Source organism: Rhinoderma darwinii, chromosome 9, assembly GCF_050947455.1.
Source record: "Rhinoderma darwinii isolate aRhiDar2 chromosome 9, aRhiDar2.hap1, whole genome shotgun sequence".
NCBI lineage: Eukaryota > Metazoa > Chordata > Amphibia > Anura > Rhinodermatidae > Rhinoderma > Rhinoderma darwinii.
This window is the reverse complement of record NC_134695.1, coordinates 73,695,165-73,716,661: the sequence shown is the minus strand read 5'-3', so window position 1 is coordinate 73,716,661 and position 21,497 is coordinate 73,695,165. Positions and strand designations below refer to the sequence as shown.

Here is a 21,497-nt window from a genome sequence, read left to right as displayed (position 1 = left end):
ACATCTCTCTATTAATAATAATAATGTTTCAGAATCACTTTTAGGGTAGTATCCGTCAGCTCAGTGCTGACAGTTTTCAAGTTTCAACCAGAAAAATTGTGACTTCAGCTCTGGATGTGACTGGAGTACATGCTACCTAGTGTTATATGAATGCAACAGGTATTCAGGGCCAGCGTCAGCACCGGGCGAACCCGGGCAAGTGCAGGGGCCCACTACTCTTCAGGGGGGGGGGACCACTCGGCCGCCAGGTGCTTACACTGCCCTCATGGCTCCATTAGGAGCGGAATCCCGATCAGAGCATTGCCAACGTTCTGGCCGGAGATTCCGCTCCTGGAGGGAGCCCCTGACCATATATGGACAGGGATGTCTAGGGCTCCTCCAGGAGAGGTATCCCCGGCTAGAATGTCGGCAATGCACTGGCTGGGGATTCCACTCCTAGGGGCAGCCCCAATGGCGCTATTTACAGGGAGGGGGAGTGTGGCGCTAGCTACAAGGGGGCACTGTGGCGCTATCTACAAGGGGGCACTGTGGCGCTATCTACAAGGGGCCACTGTGGCGCTATCTACAAGGGGCCACTGTGGCGCTATCTACAAGGGGCCATTGTGGTAGTATCTACAGAGGGCACTGTATATATGGAGGCACAAACTAGGGGTCTAACTTTTATATAGGGGCACAATCTGCTGTTTTCTGCCGTCTTACTGAAGCCGTGAGGTCCCCCGCAAAGGGGCCCACTAAGTCTGTGTCGTCTAAGGGCCCACATAAACCTGGAACCCGCCCTGGGTATAATGATGTTGGAATGTGAAGCAGATAAGCAGTAGGAGCCTCTCCTTAGAAATGTTGCAGTGGGTTGGGCTCCTGGCACTGCAGCCTGTTATTAGTCTATCGCCATCTCACCATAACAGCCGCCTTAAAGTTCTCCAATTCCTTTTCATTATTTTCCTCCGTCAGGTTTCGCTCCCTCTCCGCCTGGTTCAGCCGGGATCCCAGCGTGTAGCTGTCATTCCGAAATGCCAAGGAAAGCTGGATGAATACGTTCTGTGGAGGTGCGGACATTTACCAAATATTATGTTTGGCTGCGGAGAGCCGGGGTCACACACACATGACAAAGGTGGAACATTCCCCGGCGAGGACCATACAAAATATCCCCAGAATGTTACATAATAAAAGGACTGTTACATAATAACCTGTGTTATGCCTGATATGAACACATCACATGACATGGTCGTATAATATATATATCCAACCGCATACAATGTAGCATTACTGGCCTTGTTGCCCATAGCAACCAATCAAAATTTCACTCTGACCAAGAGATAAGGATCCTGAACAGGGGACCCCCTCTATTATATCGAATTCCCTCCTGGGGTGTATGAATGTGGGTTTTCTAATCAGGACAACACCTTTAAAAGGGTTATTCCAGAAAAAAATATATATAATTTTGATAAATATTAGTAAAATATTAGTCTCTATTATACTCTAACTCTCCCTATCACTTTGGTAGCGTTCCTGCACCCCTGGTCTGGACGGTCAGACATGATGACATGTGCTCCACTGTGGTGATGTCACTATGGGCGACACGTCATCGCGTCTGGGGCAGAGGGGGACCGAGCAGACCGGCAGCGCTGGAACAGTACGTAAAAGAGAAAGCGAGTTAATACTTTACTAGTCTGTCATTTACTATTTTGATTTCCCCCTCCCCAGTAAACCCTTTTATCCGGAAACATTTGTTTTATTCCAGAAATCCCTGCGCACGGGACTCACCTCGACTTCCTTCTCAGTCAGCGGGGGGGCACTGAAATGAGAAAAATACTTTTTATATATAAAGCTTCAGTAAAGAAACCATCAGCAGATCGATGAACAGGAAACCAGTGATCATAGGAGGCCACGAGGCACAGGGAAGCAGATTAAAGAGGGCCAAGAAAGGAGGTCACTAAACAAGAGAACAAGAGTCATCCACCAGGAGGAGTCGGACAACAGTCCATATACTAAGAGGTTGTGTCTCAGTATGGAGAATAAACCTGATGCATTCCTATGTTATAAACCCCACGTCTTGTCCTTCTCATCCTGCAGGTATGTCCCAGGAAGAAACTAGGAGGAGAAGCTAGCTACTTCCTGATGTCATTAAAGGCACTTCCCAGCATTCTTGTTTTTCAACTTTTTTTTAAAAAAACAACAAAAAACCAACTCATAACCTTGTAACCGATAAATGATGTCTCTGCTCAGTTAGAAGCTTTTATACATATAATTAATCACCATACATGTCATTACTTATCCTGTACTAATCCTGAGTTATATCCCGTATTATACTCCAGAGCTGCACTCACTATTCTGCTGGTGGAGTCACTGTGTACATACATTACATTACTTATCCTGTACTGATCCTGAGTTACATCCTGTATTATACTCCAGAGCTGCACTCACTATTCTGCTGGTGGAGTCACTGTGTACATACATTACATTACTTATCCTGTACTGATCCTGAGTTACATCCTGTATTATACTCCAGAGCTGCACTCACTATTCTGCTGGTGGAGTCACTGTGTACATACATTACATTACTTATCCTGTACTGATCCTGAGTTACATCCTGTATTATACTCCAGAGCTGCACTCACTATTCTGCAGGCTTCAGAGTTGTGAATGCAGCTCTGGAGTATAATACAGGATGTGACTCAGGATCAGTACAGGATAAGTAATGTAACGTATGTACACAGTGACTCCACCAGCAGAATAGTGAGTGCAGCTCTGGAGTATAATACGGGATATAACTCATGATTAGTACAGGATAAGTAATGTAATGTATGTACACAGTGACTCCACCAGCAGAATAGTGAGTGCAGCTCTGGAGACTAATACAGGATATAACTCAGGATCAGTACTATAATGTACGTACCAGTGACTCTGTGGTTTATAGATTTTTATTCTATTCTACCCTTTTTTGATCAGATCAGTATTTTCCATATAGATTTCTATCCCAAGTGGCTAAATTCTTATAGGAAATATTCATGTACCTGCTCGGAAGGCCTTTATGAACACGAAGTTTCCTGAGTAAAATGTCCGGGATATTAGGCATCACATCGGATTCAGCTTCCTCCTTCTCATCTTCTTCATCATCAGCAGACAGAGATTGGACAGGAGAAGGGCCTGGAATGACACGGGTCACATATTTATTGCCAATTCTCACAATTCCCAATTATCTGCAACTCGGAAATTAAAAAAAAGAAAATGTAACTTCTACAATACAAAGTTAGTGGAATCTTCCTCTACAAGCGGCCTGCACCCCCGCAGTGTCACCCCTTTATATGTTATAAATAAATAAGGAGAGGACCTGCTGCCTCCATGGAGTCCGTGTCTCTCCCTCTTAAAATTCAGTAAAGCAGAAGATGTATACAAATTATAGGAACTGATAATTACCGGATGTGAATTAGACATTTGTCAACGCCTCTGGTTTCTTATCATTGGGCAACAGACCTGGAACCTCCATAATAAAATATGTCACACATCAGAGCCACAAATACAAAATACTATGTAATAGAGCAACACCAGTCACTTCACTACCATATGCCTAACCCTAGGGGGCAGTATTATAGCAGTTATATACTTGTATATAGGGAGCAGTATTATAGTAGTTATATTCTTGTATATAGGGGCAGTATTATAGTAGTTATATTCTTGTATATAGGAGTAGTATTATAGTAGTTATATTCTTGTATATAGGGAGCAGTATTATAGTAGTTATATTCTTGTATATAGGAACAGTATTATAGTTGTTATATTCTTGTATATAGGGGCAGTATTATAATAGTTATATTCTTGTATATAGGAGCAGTATTATAGTAGTTATATTCTTGTATATAGGAGCAGTATTATAGTAGTTATATTCTTGTATATAGGGAGCAGTATTATAGTAGTTATATTCTTGTATATAGGAGGCAGTATTATAGTAGTTATATTCTTGTATATAGGGGGCAGTATTATAGTAGTTATATTCTTGTATATAGCGGCAGTATTATAGTAGTTATATTCTTGTATATAGCGGCAGTATTATAGTAGTTATATTCTTGTATATAGGAGCAGTATTATAGTAGTTATATTCTTGTATATAGGAGGCAGTATTATAGTAGTTATATTCTTGTATATAGGGGGCAGTATTATAGTCGTTGTATTCTTGTATATAGGAGCAGTATTATAGTAGTTATATTCTTGTATATAGGAGCAGTATTATAGTAGTTATACTCTTGTATGTAGGAGCAGTATTATAGTAGTTATATTCTTGTATATAGGGGGCAGTGTTATAGTAGTTATATTCTTGTATATAGGAGCAGTATTATAGTAGTTATACTCTTGTATGTAGGAGCAGTATTATAGTAGTTATATTCTTGTATATAGGGGGCAGTGTTATAGTAGTTATATTCTTGTATATAGGGGCAGTATTATCGTAGTTATATTCTTGTATATAGGGGCAGTATTATAGTAGTTATATTCTTGTATATAGGGGGCAGTATTATAGTAGTTATATTCTTGTATATAGGGGCAATATTAAAGTAGTTGTATTCTTGTATATAGGGGCAGTATTATAGTAGTTATATTCTAGTATATAGGGGCAGTATTATAGTAGTTATATTCTTGTATATAGGGGGCAGTATTATAGTAGTTATATTCTTGTATATAGGGGCAGTATTATAGTAGTTATATTCTTGTATATAGGGGCAGTATTATAGTAGTTATATTCTTGTATATAGGGGGCAGTATTATATTAGTTATATTCTTGTATATAGGGGCAGTATTATATTAGTTATATTCTTGTATATAGGGGCAGTATTATATTAGTTATATTCTTGTATATAGGAGCAGTATTATAGTAGTTATATTCTTGTATATAGGAACAGTATTATAGTAGTTATATTCTTGTATATAGGGGCAGTATTATAGTAGTTCTATTCTTGTATATAGGAGCAGTATTATAGTAGTTATATTCTTGTATATAGGAGCAGTATTATAGTAGTTATATTCTTGTATATAGGGGCAGTATTATAGTAGTTATATTCTTGTATATAGGGGCAGTATTATATTAGTTATATTCTTGTATATAGGGGACAGTATTATAGTAGTTCTATTTTTGTATATAAGGGGCAGTATTATAGTAGTTCTATTCTTGTATATAGGGGGCAGTATTATAGTAGTTATATTCTTGTATATAGGGGGCAGTATTATAGTAGTTATATTCTTGTATATAGGAGCAGTATTATAGTAGATATATTCTTGTATATAGGGGCAGTATTATAGTAGTTATATTCTTGTATATAGGAGACAGTATTATAATAGTTATATTCTTGTATATAGGGGCAGTATTATAGTAGTTATATTCTTGTATATAGAGGGCAGTATTATAGTAGTTATATTCTTGTATATAGGGGGCAGTATTATAGTAGTTATATTCTTGTATATAGGAGCTGTATTATAGCAGTTATATTCTTGTATATAGGAGGCAGTATTATAGTAGTTATATTCTTGTATATAGGAGCAGTATTATAGTAGTTATATTCTTGTATATAGGGAGTAGTATTATAGTAGTTATATTCTTGTATATAGGGAGCAGTATTATAGTAGTTATATTCTTGTACATTGGGGGCAGTATTATAGTAGTTATATTCTTGTATATAGGGGGCAGTATTATAGTAGTTATATTCTTGTATATAGGAGCAGTATTATAGTAGTTATATTCTTGCATATAGGAGGCAGTATTATGGTAGTTATATTCTTGTATATAGGGGGCAGTATTATAGTAGTTGTATTCTTGTATGTAGGAGCAGTATTATAGTAGTTATATTCTTGTATATAGGAGCAGTATTATAGTAGTTATACTCTTGTATGTAGGAGCAGTATTATAGTAGTTATATTCTTGTATATAGGGGGCAGTGTTATAGTAGTTATATTCTTGTATATAGGAGCAGTATTATAGTAGTTATACTCTTGTATGTAGGAGCAGTATTATAGTAGTTATATTCTTGTATATAGGGGGCAGTGTTATAGTAGTTATATTCTTGTATATAGGGGCAGTATTATCGTAGTTATATTCTTGTATATAGGGGCAGTATTATAGTAGTTATATTCTTGTATATAGGGGGCAGTATTATAGTAGTTATATTCTTGTATATAGGGGCAATATTAAAGTAGTTGTATTCTTGTATATAGGGGCAGTATTATAGTAGTTATATTCTAGTATATAGGGGCAGTATTATAGTAGTTATATTCTTGTATATAGGGGGCAGTATTATAGTAGTTATATTCTTGTATATAGGGGCAGTATTATAGTAGTTATATTCTTGTATATAGGGGCAGTATTATAGTAGTTATATTCTTGTATATAGGGGGCAGTATTATATTAGTTATATTCTTGTATATAGGGGCAGTATTATATTAGTTATATTCTTGTATATAGGGGCAGTATTATATTAGTTATATTCTTGTATATAGGAGCAGTATTATAGTAGTTATATTCTTGTATATAGGAGCAGTATTATAGTAGTTATATTCTTGTATATAGGGGCAGTATTATAGTAGTTCTATTCTTGTATATAGGAGCAGTATTATAGTAGTTATATTCTTGTATATAGGAGCAGTATTATAGTAGTTATATTCTTGTATATAGGGGCAGTATTATAGTAGTTATATTCTTGTATATAGGGGCAGTATTATATTAGTTATATTCTTGTATATAGGGGACAGTATTATAGTAGTTCTATTTTTGTATATAAGGGGCAGTATTATAGTAGTTCTATTCTTGTATATAGGGGGCAGTATTATAGTAGTTATATTCTTGTATATAGGGGGCAGTATTATATTAGTTATATTCTTGTATATAGGGGGCAGTATTATAGTAGTTATATTCTTGTATATAGGGGGCAGTATTATAGTAGTTATATTCTTGTATATAGGAGCAGTATTATAGTAGATATATTCTTGTATATAGGGGCAGTATTATAGTAGTTATATTCTTGTATATAGGAGACAGTATTATAATAGTTATATTCTTGTATATAGGGGCAGTATTATAGTAGTTATATTCTTGTATATAGAGGGCAGTATTATAGTAGTTATATTCTTGTATATAGGGGGCAGTATTATAGTAGTTATATTCTTGTATATAGGAGCTGTATTATAGCAGTTATATTCTTGTATATAGGAGGCAGTATTATAGTAGTTATATTCTTGTATATAGGAGCAGTATTATAGTAGTTATATTCTTGTATATAGGGAGTAGTATTATAGTAGTTATATTCTTGTATATAGGGAGCAGTATTATAGTAGTTATATTCTTGTACATTGGGGGCAGTATTATAGTAGTTATATTCTTGTATATAGGGGGCAGTATTATAGTAGTTATATTCTTGTATATAGGAGCAGTATTATAGTAGTTATATTCTTGCATATAGGAGGCAGTATTATGGTAGTTATATTCTTGTATATAGGGGGCAGTATTATAGTAGTTGTATTCTTGTATATAGGAGCAGTATTATAGTAGTTATATTCTTGTATATAGGAGCAGTATTATAGTAGTTATACTCTTGTATGTAGGAGCAGTATTATAGTAGTTATATTCTTGTATATAGGGGGCAGTGTTATAGTAGTTATATTCTTGTATATAGGAGCAGTATTATAGTAGTTATACTCTTGTATGTAGGAGCAGTATTATAGTAGTTATATTCTTGTATATAGGGGGCAGTGTTATAGTAGTTATATTCTTGTATATAGGGGCAGTATTATCGTAGTTATATTCTTGTATATAGGGGCAGTATTATAGTAGTTATATTCTTGTATATAGGGGGCAGTATTATAGTAGTTATATTCTTGTATATAGGGGCAATATTAAAGTAGTTGTATTCTTGTATATAGGGGCAGTATTATAGTAGTTATATTCTAGTATATAGGGGCAGTATTATAGTAGTTATATTCTTGTATATAGGGGGCAGTATTATAGTAGTTATATTCTTGTATATAGGGGCAGTATTATAGTAGTTATATTCTTGTATATAGGGGCAGTATTATAGTAGTTATATTCTTGTATATAGGGGGCAGTATTATATTAGTTATATTCTTGTATATAGGGGCAGTATTATATTAGTTATATTCTTGTATATAGGGGCAGTATTATATTAGTTATATTCTTGTATATAGGAGCAGTATTATAGTAGTTATATTCTTGTATATAGGAGCAGTATTATAGTAGTTATATTCTTGTATATAGGGGCAGTATTATAGTAGTTATATTCTTGTATATAGGAGCAGTATTATAGTAGTTATATTCTTGTATATAGGAGCAGTATTATAGTAGTTATATTCTTGTATATAGGGGCAGTATTATAGTAGTTATATTCTTGTATATAGGGGCAGTATTATATTAGTTATATTCTTGTATATAGGGGACAGTATTATAGTAGTTCTATTTTTGTATATAAGGGGCAGTATTATAGTAGTTCTATTCTTGTATATAGGGGGCAGTATTATAGTAGTTATATTCTTGTATATAGGGGGCAGTATTATAGTAGTTATATTCTTGTATATAGGGGGCAGTATTATAGTAGTTATATTCTTGTATATAGGGGGCAGTATTATAGTAGTTATATTCTTGTATATAGGAGCAGTATTATAGTAGATATATTCTTGTATATAGGGGCAGTATTATAGTAGTTATATTCTTGTATATAGGAGACAGTATTATAATAGTTATATTCTTGTATATAGGGGCATTATTATAGTAGTTATATTCTTGTATATAGAGGGCAGTATTATAATAGTTATATTCTTGTATATAGGGGGCAGTATTATAGTAGTTATATTCTTGTATATAGGAGCTGTATTATAGCAGTTATATTCTTGTATATAGGAGCAGTATTATAGTAGTTATATTCTTGTATATAGGGAGTAGTATTATAGTAGTTATATTCTTGTATATAGGGAGCAGTATTATAGTAGTTATATTCTTGTACATTGGGGGCAGTATTATAGTACTTATATTCTTGTATATAGGGGGCAGTATTATAGTAGTTATATTCTTGTATATAGGGGGCAGTATTATAGTAGTTATATTCTTGTATATAGGGAGCAGTATTATAGCAGTTATATACTTGTATATAGGGGGCAGTATTATAGTAGATATATTCTTGTATATAGGGAGCATTATTATAGTAGTTATATTCTTGTATATAGGGAACAGTATTATAGCAGTTATTTAATTGTATATAGGGGGCAGTATTATAGTAGTTATATTCTTGTATATAGGGAGAAGTATTATAGTAGTTATATTCTTGTATATAGGGGCAGTATTATAGTAGTTGTATTCCTGTATATAGGGGGCAGTATTATAGTAGTTATATTCTTGTATATAGGGGGCAGTATTATAGAAGTTATAGTCTTGTATATAGGGGCAGTATTATAGCAGTTATATTCTTGTATATAGGGGACAGTATTATAGCAGTTATATACTTGTATATAGGGGGCAGTATTATAGCAGTTATATTCTTGTATATAGGGGCAGTATTATAGTAGTTATATTCTTGTATATAGGAGGCAGTATTATATTAGTTATATACTTGTATATAGGGGGCAGTATTATAGTAATTATATTCTTGTATATAGGGGCAGTATTATAGTAGTTATATTCTTGTATATAGGAGCAGTATTATAGTAGTTATTTTCTTGTATATAGGGGCAGTATTATATTAGTTATATTCTTGTATATAGGGGACAGTATTATAGTAGTTCTATTCTTGTATATAGGGGGCAGTATTATAGTAGTTATATTCTTGTATATAGGGGGCAGTATTATAGTAGTTATATTCTTGTATATAGGGGGCAGTATTATAGTAGTTATATTCTTGTATATAGGAGCAGTATTATAGTAGTTATATTCTTGTATATAGGGGCAGTATTATAGTAGTTATATTCTTGTATATAGGAGACAGTATTATAATAGTTATATTCTTGTATATAGGGGCAGTATTATAGTAGTTATATTCTTGTATATAGAGGGCAGTATTATAGTAGTTATATTCTTGTATATAGGGGCAGTATTATAGTAGTTATATTCTTGTATATAGGACCAGTATTATAGCAGTTATATTCTTGTATATAGGAGGCAGTATTATAGCAGTTATATTCTTGTATATAGGAGCAGTATTATAGCAGTTATATTCTTGTATATAGGGAGCAGTATTATAGTAGTTATATTCTTGTATATAGGGGGCAGTATTATAGTAGTTATATTCTTGTATATAGGGGGCAGTATTATAGTAGTTATATTCTTGTATATAGGGGGCAGTATTATAGTAGTTATATTCTTGTATATAGGAGCAGTATTATAGTAGTTATATTTTTGTATATAGGAGCAGTATTATAGTAGTTATATTTTTGTATATAGGAGCAGTATTAAAGTAGTTATATTCTTGTATATAGGGGGGAGTAGTATAGTAGTTATATTCTTGTATATAGGAGGTAGTATTATAGTAGTTATATTCTTGATTATATAGGAGCAGTATTATAGTAGTTATATTCTTGTATATAGGGCGCAGTATTATAGTAGTTATATTCTTGTATATAGGAGCAGTATTATAGTAGTTAAATTCTTGTATATAGGAGCAGTATTATAGTAGTTATATTCTTGTATATAGGGGGCAGTATTATAGTAGTTATATTCTTGTATATAGGGGGCAGTAGTATAGTAGTTATATTCTTGTATATAGGAGCAGTATTATAGTAGTTATGTTCTTGTATATAGGGGGCAGTATTATAGTAGTTATATTCTTGTATATAGGGGGCAGTATTATAGTAGTTATATTCTTGTATATAGGATCAGTATTATAGTAGTTATATTCTTGTATATAGGAGCAGTATTATAGTAGTTATATTCTTGTATATAGGAGCATTATTATAGTAGTTATATTCTTGTATATAGGGGGCAGTATTATAGTAGTTATATTCTTGTATATAGGGGCAGTATTATAGTAGTTATATTCTTGTATATAGGAGCAGTATTATAGTAGTTATATTCTTGTATATAGGGGCAGTATTATAGTAGTTATATTCTTGTATATAGGGAGCAGTATTATAGTAGTTATATTCTTGTATATAGGGGATAGTATTATAGTGGTTATATTCTTGTATATTGTGGCAGTATTATAGTAGTTATATTCCTGTATATAGCATCAGTATTATAGTAGTTATATTCTTGTATATAGGGGCAGTATTATAGTAGTTATATTCTTGTATATAGGGGGCAGTATTATAGTAGTTATATTCTTGTATATAGGAGCAGTATAGTAGTTATATTCTATTCTTGTATATAGGGAGCAGTATTATAGTAGTTATATTCTTGTATATAGGGGCAGTAGGATAGTAGTTATATTCTTGTATATAGGAGCAGTATTATAGTAGTTATATTCTTGTATATAGGGGGCAGTATTATAGTAGTTATATTCTTGTATATAGGAGCAGTATTATAGTAGTTATATTCTTGTATATAGGGGGCAGTATTATAGTAGTTATATTCTTGTACATAGGGGGCAGTATTATAGTAGTTATATACTAGTACATAGGGGCAGTATTATAGTAGTTATATTCTTGTATATAGGGGGCAGTATTATAGTAGTTATATTCTTGTATATAGGAGCAGTATTATAGTAGTTATATTCTTGTATATAGGGGGCAGTATTATAGTAGTTATATTCTTGTATATAGGAGCAGTATTATAGTAGTTATATTCTTGTATATAGGAGCAGTATTATAGTAGTTATATTCTTGTATATAGGGGGCAGTATTATAGTAGTTATATTCTTGTACATAGGGGGCAGTATTATAGTAGTTATATTCTTGTATATAGGGGCAGTATTATAGTAGTTATATTCTTGTATATAGGGGCAGTATTATAGTAGTTTCATTCTTGTATATAGGGGGCAGTATTATAGTAGTTATATTCTTGTATGTAGGGGGCAGTATTATAGTAGTTATATACTAGTACATAGGGGCAGTATTATAGTAGTTATATTCTTGTATATAGGGGGCATTATTATAGTAGTTATATTCTTGTATATAGGGGGCAGTATTATAGTTGTTATATTCTTGTATATAGGAGCAGCATTATAGTAGTTATATTCTTGTATGTAGGGGGCAGTATTAAAGTAGTTATATACTAGTACATAGGGGCAGTATTATAGTAGTTATATTCTTGTATATAGGGGGCAGTATTATAGTAGTTATATTCTTGTATATAGGGGGCAGTATTATAGTAGTTATATTCTTGTATATAGGGAGCAGTATTATAGTAGTTATATTCTTGTATATAGAGGCAGTATTATAGTAGTTATATTCTTGTATGTAGGGGGCAGTATTATAGTAGTTATATTCTTGTATATAGGGGGCAGTATTATAGTAGTTATATACTAGTACATAGGGGCAGTATTATAGTAGTTATATTCTTGTATATAGGAACAGTATTATAGTAGTTATATTCTTGTATATAGGAGCAGTATTATAGTAGTTATATTCTTGTATATAGGAGAAGTATTATAGTAGTTATATTCTTGTATATAGGGGCAGTATTATAGTAGTTATATTCTTGTATATAGGAGCAGTATTATAGTAGTTATATTCTTGTATATAGGGGGCTGTATTTTAGTAGTTATATTCTTGTATATAGGGGGCAGTATTTTAGTAGTGGTAACTCCTTATATAGGAGAATAATGAAAAGTGAATAATTGATGTATATCATGGATGCACAATCTTTTCTGGTTCGAGAGCCACATTATCAGATTATACCACTTCCAAGGGCCACAACTAATTTTAAAGGGGTTTTCCCATTTGAGGCATTTATGGCATATCAACAGTATATATGTAAATATACTAAGAAGGAGAGCGACGCATGCAGTGCTGAACCTTTTAGACATTTATGATTTATCTGGTGGATATGCCATAAATGTCTCAGACAGAAATACCCCTTTAGAGAAGAAATCTGGGAAAAATCGATGGTCTTGTCCTGCACAAGGTATGACACAGCAGCAGTTTTACCTCTATTGCTCTTTAGCCTGCCTAAAATAGAACTTATATAGCCCCACAGTTCCCCCATAACAGTGCCAGACAGAGTACCTCCAATACTTGTGCTTGTGCCATCAGTAGGATGCGGATGTCTGAACTATCAGGACACACACTGGCATCTCTGTGTCTTGGGGGCAACACAGAATAGTATGGTGGAGCCACATGCGCCCCACGTACCCCAGGTCTTGCACCCCTGATGTATATTGTAGATCTGCTCTAGAACTCATCTTGGTTTGATGGCAGCACAGGTCACAGGAATTACATGCAGTAAACGGACCACGTCACTCGGGCTGCCACGGTCTATGACGGTGGAGTTTCCTCTCTGCCTGCGTCACTTGACAATATCAGTCCCACGGATTTTACTTCCTGCAGCTTATTAGTAGGAACATATTGGGGACATCCCTGGACTCACCTCTTTCCTGCTCAGCCGCCTCACTGAGATCTGGGAGCTTCTGACCTGTGAGGTTCTGACTTCTCATCATCTTATGTTCCTGATCAGGAAACATAAAACTGATTAGTGTTCGGAGCTGGAGTAGGAATAACGTTTTATTGGTTACGTTTCCCATAATCTAAGGCGATCGAACGGTTGAGAAGATCAAAGTATGAATGAAATGAAGACTCGACGAATGTGGAGATGAAATGTGAAGGAGCACGACATAATGGAGAATGGAGGAGGAGGATAGAATTATAGAGGGTGCAGGTGATGAAGGGGATGAGGATAGAATTATAGAGGGTGCAGGTGATGAAGGGGATGAGGATAGAATTATAGAGGGTGCAGGTGATGAAGGGGATGGAGGAGGAGGGGGATGTGATGAATAATAAGGATGATATTATGAAGGGTGGAAATAGTGATGGGGGAGGGAATTATATGGTTTATGGTGAACATGATATTGAGGAGCGCGGTGATGGGATCATGGAGGGCGATGACACTGCAGGTTGAGGATAGAATGACGGACAGTGCTGATGGAGTAGATGTAGGTGAAGGTGGAATATTGATGGAAGGTAAGGATCTCATGATGGAGAATAAGGCTCATATGATGGAGGATCTCATGATGGAGGCTGATGCTCATATGATGAAGGCTAAGGGTCATATCGTGGAGGCTGAGGATAACATGATGGAGGATCTCATGATGGAGGCTAAGGGTCATATGGTGGAGGCTGAGGATCACATGATGGAGGATAAGGATCATATGATGTTGGCTGAGGGTCATATAATAAAGGCTGAGGATCACATTATAGATAAGGATCATATGATGGAGGATGAGGATCATATGATGGAGGATGAGGATAATATGGTGGAGGATGAGGATCATATAATGATGAATGAGGCTCATATGATGGACAATGAGGATCATATGGTGGGGGCTGAAGATAACGATTATATGATGGAGGCTGAGGTTCATATAATTAAGGCCACATGATGGGAGGATACGGATCATATGATGGAGGCTGAAGATCATGGAATAGAGGCTCGGTATGGCATTTCGCAGGGTGATGGCAATATTATGGAATGGAATGATGGAGGCTGAAGATGAGGATGATATAACGGAAGGAAAGCATAAAGTGATGGACATTTACATATGATATGGATAGATGGCGAGGTTGGAATGATGGAAGCTCCAGGTGGAATTAGGGAAGGGGAGGGTGATATGATGGAAGTTGTTGATTGAATGATCATGATGGATGGGGATCAGGTGACGGAGGGTGAGAATAGAATGATGGAAAGTGATGATGGAGTAGTAGTCGGTGAGGATTGTATGTTGGAGGGCGATTATGGAATGATGAGAGTGAATATGATGTAAAGGAGGGTGAGGTGAAGCTCAGGGTCATATGATGGAGGACTAGGATAATACGATGGAGGGTAAAGCTTTAGAAGGATTGAGGAGACACAAAGTAACAACGAGGTAACAATGAAGTAAAGACGAGGATACAATGTAGACGAGAGTGACCGCAGAATAAAGTCGCCATTGCTCCGATCCTTATTGTGTTAAACAGAAATCCTTAGATCTGGGGAAGACATTTTGGAACGTTTCTTGCTAGCCGGTCCTTATTATATCACGTCCTCTGTCATGACAGGAACGGGCAGTTCCACAACACGACACAGGTTGTTGACATCAATTCAGGAAGGAAAGTGTCCGGGAAGAGGACACTCGTGTGTGAGATACTGGATCTGGAACTCCGGAGTGCTCCCTCTCATCTGACCTGCCAATCAATCATTCCTTTCCTGTTTACACGGTCAGGGTTACATTAGGACCAGCAGGTTCTGCCGTCCGTGTTCCAGGAGTGTAATAAGAGTCACTCTGTATACGGGGTCGTCTATTATAGCCGATCTCCAGGCTCCCCCTTTATCGAGGTTTGTTTTACCTCTTCAGGTTTAGTTGCTTGTACTTTATAATCATTTTGTCTCACAGTTCCCACAGATGAGGGTTTGTTACAATTGTATCCAGTCTAGACAATCCTGTATGAGCTAAACACACCAGTAGTATAAATCCTTTTTCTATCCTTTTCGTTGGTTACAATGTATCAGCGCAGGTAAAATGTATCCGCCTGGAGTCCAGACTGTGCAGCTCACAGACTATTGTCTAGACTGGATACAATTGTAACAAACCATCAGGTGTGAGAAGTATCAGGTCTGAATGTTCCCATTTAGTGACCGCAAGCAGAGATCATAAAAAATGGTGAGGAATTGATACATAAAATATATTAGAACGTTGTAGAACTTTCCCTTAGAGCTTTATTTACATAATACTGGACACTGGCCCTTTAAGTTTAGTGTAGAACCCCTCTAAGGCCTCTGGACTGGTACTTCTCAGCTGTAGTCTTTTTCTGGAGCTGGCAGCATGCCAATGACATGACCTTGTGGCTGTGCAGATTCTCATTATATTACAGTAACAGGAGACAATATTCCAGGTTTATAGGGATAAGAGGTTAATACCCGTAAATAAAGGGTGCGCCACTTTGGACAATCCCTACTTGTTAGAAGGGTCCCTTGACAGTAAACTGATCACAAAGTGTCCCCCTGCTGGGACCCCCAGCGATCAGTGGGGAAACCTAGCAGTAAGTGTTCAGTTTCCCCACAGCAACACCACAGGAGAAATTAAGTATTACACAGTGTCTATTCATATCAATGTGCTTTCTGTGTAATACAGGCCCGAAAGACAGAGTCACAAATAGAGAGAGAAAGACGCTGTATGTAACCGCTCTCCACCCTGACCAAGAGATGAGGGTCCTGAACACAGGACCCCCCCCCTCTATTACCCCAGAATTACCTAATAGAGCGTACGTCAAGGGGCTTTCTAAACTGGACAACCCCTTTAAATACAATATTACTCTGCAATACTTTGCAACCTATCATTTACCACAATCTACCATCTGAATTCATCCATGTGAAATGATCGCCCCCTAGTGGCCCCCATAGTAATTATCCTCGGCTCACATTGCAGCCACATGCACTGAAGCAATTAAATGTTTGTCTGCATGAAATGACTACTTACCATTATAATAATAAAATCATAAAAGACTTTCAGAGCCCTCCGGGTTTTATAAACCTGTGACATGTCCTCTGTAGACCTTTGACTTTCAGCATGGAGATCTCTGGATCCGGATGGGGTTTTCTGTTTTTAGGTAAGTAAAAGGGGTATCCAGTTCCCAAAAAGTTCAGCAGTGTTCTAATATGCTTTCCCGCACAGTTTTCAAGATCTCTGTTTGCTGTCATTCAATAGGAACCTTCTCTTCCAGGGGATAAATATCTATCCTGGTCATGTGATGGACCAGAGCTCTGTCTTGCAATAAAAAGTTCTGTAACTCTGTAATATGCTTTGAATGACACGTATCAAGCTCTGTCTGCCACTTTCTTTGGCGCGTTTTCAGTGGGATTAACGGCGTAGACTGTGTGTGCTCCATTTATAAAGTGTTTGCACCAAAAAGAATTACTGTTTGTGCCACGTGCGCCACCTTGTGGTGTACGCTGTCCACATGGGCGGAGTTACTTATTAGCCATATTTAGGAAATGTGATTTTAAAAAAAAATTACCATCTGTACGCCACGGCCACCATCAGGCTGTCTGAAGAAATTGTGTACAACAAGATGCATTTGTTGCAAAACACTGCAAAAATAAAAAAATCCACCCAAAAATTGATACTGATACATGTGGGCCTTTTTGTTTCAATCTCTTAACATTTTCAAGAACTCTGCTTACGGTTAGTGTATGGTAACATTCTTGTTTACATCTAAATGCTGAAAAGCTGAGGGTTTGTTACAATGTATCAGCAAGCCACATCCTTCTGACCGATACAGACGAACTCTTTATACGATCTGCAGCTGTGTCACTTGGACATGATCAGGACAGGTTTTCAGCTTCTGGGTGTAAACAAATGTTTCTATTTACTGACAGCGAGCAGAGATCTTGAAAATGATGAGAAACTGAACCACAAAGTCCATGAGAAAGTTGCAGAACTTTATTCTTTATGTCTGTATACCCGGAATCCCCCTTTACAATGCGTACATATGGCGGTCACTTACCTCCCGCAGCTTGGTCAGCTTCTGAAGTCGCACTGGTTGAACATGGAAGTCCTGAAGTCCGGTGAATTTGGAGAGTTTGTCACATTTATCATTATTGGAAACAAAATCTTTTCCGGGGGACTCTAAGCTGGATTTACTTCTCTGCTCTGGCTCCACACTGTCCCAGGAGAGGGCCCTAAGCAGCGGGGGCCGGATCCCAGACATCAGATGTTCCACCCGGGAAACAAACTTGGAGTCAACAGGAACTTGAGGTGACCCTGGAGCTTGGAAAGCCACGCTAGAAACACCTGGTGCCTCAGAGGCGCCCCCTCGTGGCGGGTCACATAGCTTCTTCAGGATGGATTTCTGGACGTCATGTTCAGGACTAAGTTTGGTCTTCGCGAGAGAAGGTTTACAGACGTCAGGGCCCGCGGCTTTATATGTGTTGCTCATCTGTTTTAGGGGGTCAAAATTTTCCTTCTGTTCGTAAAGGGTCTCCTTGGAGGCGGCCGTGAGGCTCGGAGGGCGCGGGCTGAGCCTGCCTTGCGAAATCTTCCTCTGGTCGTTCTGTTTCCGATCCGTTAATCCCTTTGCGGTGGTCTATGGAAACGATAAGATGGAGAAGTGGTGAGGAGTTGGGGGCGCTATGGGAATCTAGGAACATGGCACCGGGTTATAAAGGGTTAACTGTAACGATATATCTTATAACGAGTCAATCCTTAGGTCTTGGCCTCAGTATTTATAAATAAGGGACAATATTTTAAAGGTGTATTACATATAAAATGTAAAAGATGTTGACCTAAAACTACCCTTGATCGATGGGGGCCCAACCTCTGAGACCCCCACCATTACCAAGAACGATGGGCCCCAAGTCCAGGGGCAGCCTCTCCCCATAGAGATTAACAGGAGCCTCAATATTCTGATCCTTTCAAAGAGGCTTTCCTGTTTTATGTCAATTACATTCTGCCCTTTCTAGTATACTTTGTGCTAAATTTCCTCTTTTTAATATCTTTGCTTGTTGTCAGTGAATAGAAACACTGTTTACATTCAGCAGCTTTTACCTTCCTTGACATAGTCCTGCTCATGCAGCTGGGTTTGTTACATTGTACCAGGGCATATATCTTTATATTTGTGTTTTAAAGTCCAGACAATCCTCTGTGAGCTAAAAACGGCAGCAAGCAGAGTTCTTGAAATTACTGAGGAATTTAAAAACAGGGGTTCACATTTTTTTAAGACGGGCGTCTTTTATGATAGACTTTGTGGATGATCCAGTTGGAGTGATTTGTGACAAATTTATTAAAAGGCGAATTCAAATCTGAAGGACAGAAAAACAAATCGATGTCTTTTATTTTAAGGCTTTCTACTTAAATTTGACAAATTATGTCTCCATGGAAACAATTACTCCATTTTTTCCTACGTTTCCAAATTTGGTGACTCATAAAAAAAATTGCAAAGTTTACCATTTTTTTGGGGGAGTTTATGTCAAATCCTGGAGTAAACTGCGTGATAGATGTGCGCCAAAGTCTTTTAGGAAGTTGCAGAACTTTTCCGTTTACAATGACTGCTGTGGTTGTCCATCATTAGAAAAACATGTCTGCTTTCTTCCAGAAACAGCGCCACATATGTCAACAGGTTGTGTCTGGTATTGCAACTCCGCTCCATTTATCTGTGAATACCACCCACAACTTGTGGATAGGAAAAAAAAACGCCTCCGCCTCCCATTGAAATCAATGGGCGGCGTTTTTGCCCGTTTTTTGGTGCGGTTTCCACGTCAAAAACATCGCCAAAAAAACTCAGTGTGAACAGGGTCTTATAATTTATAAGATGTTATATAATCCTCCTTTAGGCGTCTGAACCTTTCTCGCAGCAATCTGCCATATCCTGGGCTGACTATTCCTTAGTTTCAAAGTAAGTTGAAGATTAAAGCCCAGCCATAGAGGGCGCTCTTGTGTTTTTGAGGTGACCTTAAAATTGCGATGTTTTCACTTTATGAGACATTAATATATTTAAAGGGACAGTCTCATGTATGTGACTTTAGTCTGTAGAAGAGAAATAATGGGGCTGATTTACTTATACTGTCTTAAATTCAGATCGCTTAGAATGAGATGCCCCAAATTTATCACAGTGGCTCATGCTGGATGCTAAATTTGGCGCATCTATAGGGTACGTCCACACGCCGCGAAAACACCTCACTGTACAGACAGTGCAGCATGGTGTGTGCGCTTTATGGCAGCTGCAATGAATGGAAGGTAATAGACAGAAAAGTGTCATAGATTATTAAAGTCTCCAGGAATTGATGCAGTACAGCCCCTCCCACAGAGACCAGGGAGTGGCAGGGGAGCTGCGTACACAACCTTATCTGTGCGCATATATATATATATAGTGTAACTATCCTGCCCTATTGAGACCTTTAGCAGTACAATAGAGCTGTCATTAACTCCCTCACCATCTAATGATAATGAGAAGACTCTGCTCATCCTGCCCCAGTCTATACAACAAAGCTTATAAGTGAGCTGCTGAAAACAGGAAGTGTCAGCCTATTGTGCCTGCTCTAATGACAAGAGAGAGGGATCCAGATTTGCTTTATATTTTGTTCATGGTCATGTCCGCTTACCTGTACTAATGTTGCAGCTGCAGGGAAGACGTTGGGATATGGATCAGGTCCTGCACAAGGAAAGTTTTATTAGTATAAATAACATAATTATTGATTAACAGTGCTGTAAAAAGTATGTGCCCCCTCCAGGTGGCTCTTATTATTGCATATTTGTCAAGAGTGACCGGTTTCTGGTCTTTAGAGTGATCCTTCAGCGCAGATTTAGAATTATTTAAGGTTCACATGTATTAAACGTCCCTTGTGGAAAAGAAACTGCCCCCTTAGGGTATGTTCACACGGCTTATTTTCTGCCCATTGATTTCAATGGGAAAAACGGCGTTTCGTGCATTTCACTTCTTGAGCCGTTTTTTTTTTAGCTGTTTTTCATTGTGGCAATAGAAAAACAGCTCCAAAAACGGCCGTAAAAAACGCATCAAAAAACGCTGGAGATGCTTAAAAAAAATCTGAAAATCAGGGGCCGTTTTCCCTTGAAAACAGCTCCGTGTTTTACAGCCATTTTGCGCGTGAACATACCTTTAGAGTGAATCCTTTTTAGGGTCAGTTCACACGTAGCGTAAATACTGTGGATTTTCCGCAACGGATTTCAATGCGGAAAATCTAAAGCAGAATCCAGTAGCAGAAGAGTGAATGAGATCTAAACAAATCCCCTCCACACGCTGCGTAAATGTGGAGCGTTCATAAATTGACTTGCGGTGCGTTTTTTAATCCGCAGCATGTTAATTATATTTGCGTAATCGCTGCTTTTGTGTTGCGAGTTTTCCCCTTTGAATTCAACGGGGAGGTAAAATCCGCAACAAATAGCAATTCTTGTGTTTGTTTGCGGCAGAAAAGCAGCGATTCCGCCGCAAAAAACGCAACTCAGAAAATAAATTATCTTATATTTACCCACAATTCTGTGTTTCCTTGTTCAGCCCGGCCTCCAGGGATGACGTTTCATCCCATGTGACCGCTGCAGCCTGTGATTGGCTCATGGGATAAGACGTCAGGACATCAGAGGGAGGCGTCGCTATGGTAAGTATCCGTTTTTCAATTTTTCAGTGCAGGATTTCCGCAGCGGACATTCCGACCAAAAAACTGCAGCACAAGTTGGTGCGGTTTTTCGCCCGGAGTTCCCTGCGGCGCACAGGGCGGATACGATGCGTTCTTTTATGCAGCATATCCGCCCTGTGTGAACATAGTCTTGAGCGTCAGTCAAAAAAAACAAACATTTTTTATCATTTGATTTCAGGCTTGAGGGTTTTTTGCACCTTTTTTTGCAGGATTGCTTCACTTCAGACACAATGGGAGATTTTCC

The 21,497-nt window shown here is 37.2% G+C and overlaps 1 protein-coding gene across 1 annotated transcript in view; it reads right to left on the bottom strand.

The window, feature by feature from the left end:
• Positions 1-746: 746 nt before the first annotated feature.
• IRAG1 (inositol 1,4,5-triphosphate receptor associated 1) overlaps positions 747-21,497 on the bottom strand; it is an 89,267-nt gene continuing 68,516 nt past the window's right edge. The window contains exons 7-13 of the mRNA XM_075836784.1: positions 20,204-20,253; positions 17,611-18,189; positions 13,502-13,580; positions 3,012-3,144; positions 1,762-1,792; positions 895-1,035; positions 747-776 (exon numbers count right to left, since the gene is read on the bottom strand). Of these exons, the coding sequence (XP_075692899.1) occupies positions 747-776; positions 895-1,035; positions 1,762-1,792; positions 3,012-3,144; positions 13,502-13,580; positions 17,611-18,189; positions 20,204-20,253 (1,043 nt within the window). The remainder of the gene's footprint in view (positions 777-894; positions 1,036-1,761; positions 1,793-3,011; positions 3,145-13,501; positions 13,581-17,610; positions 18,190-20,203; positions 20,254-21,497) is intronic.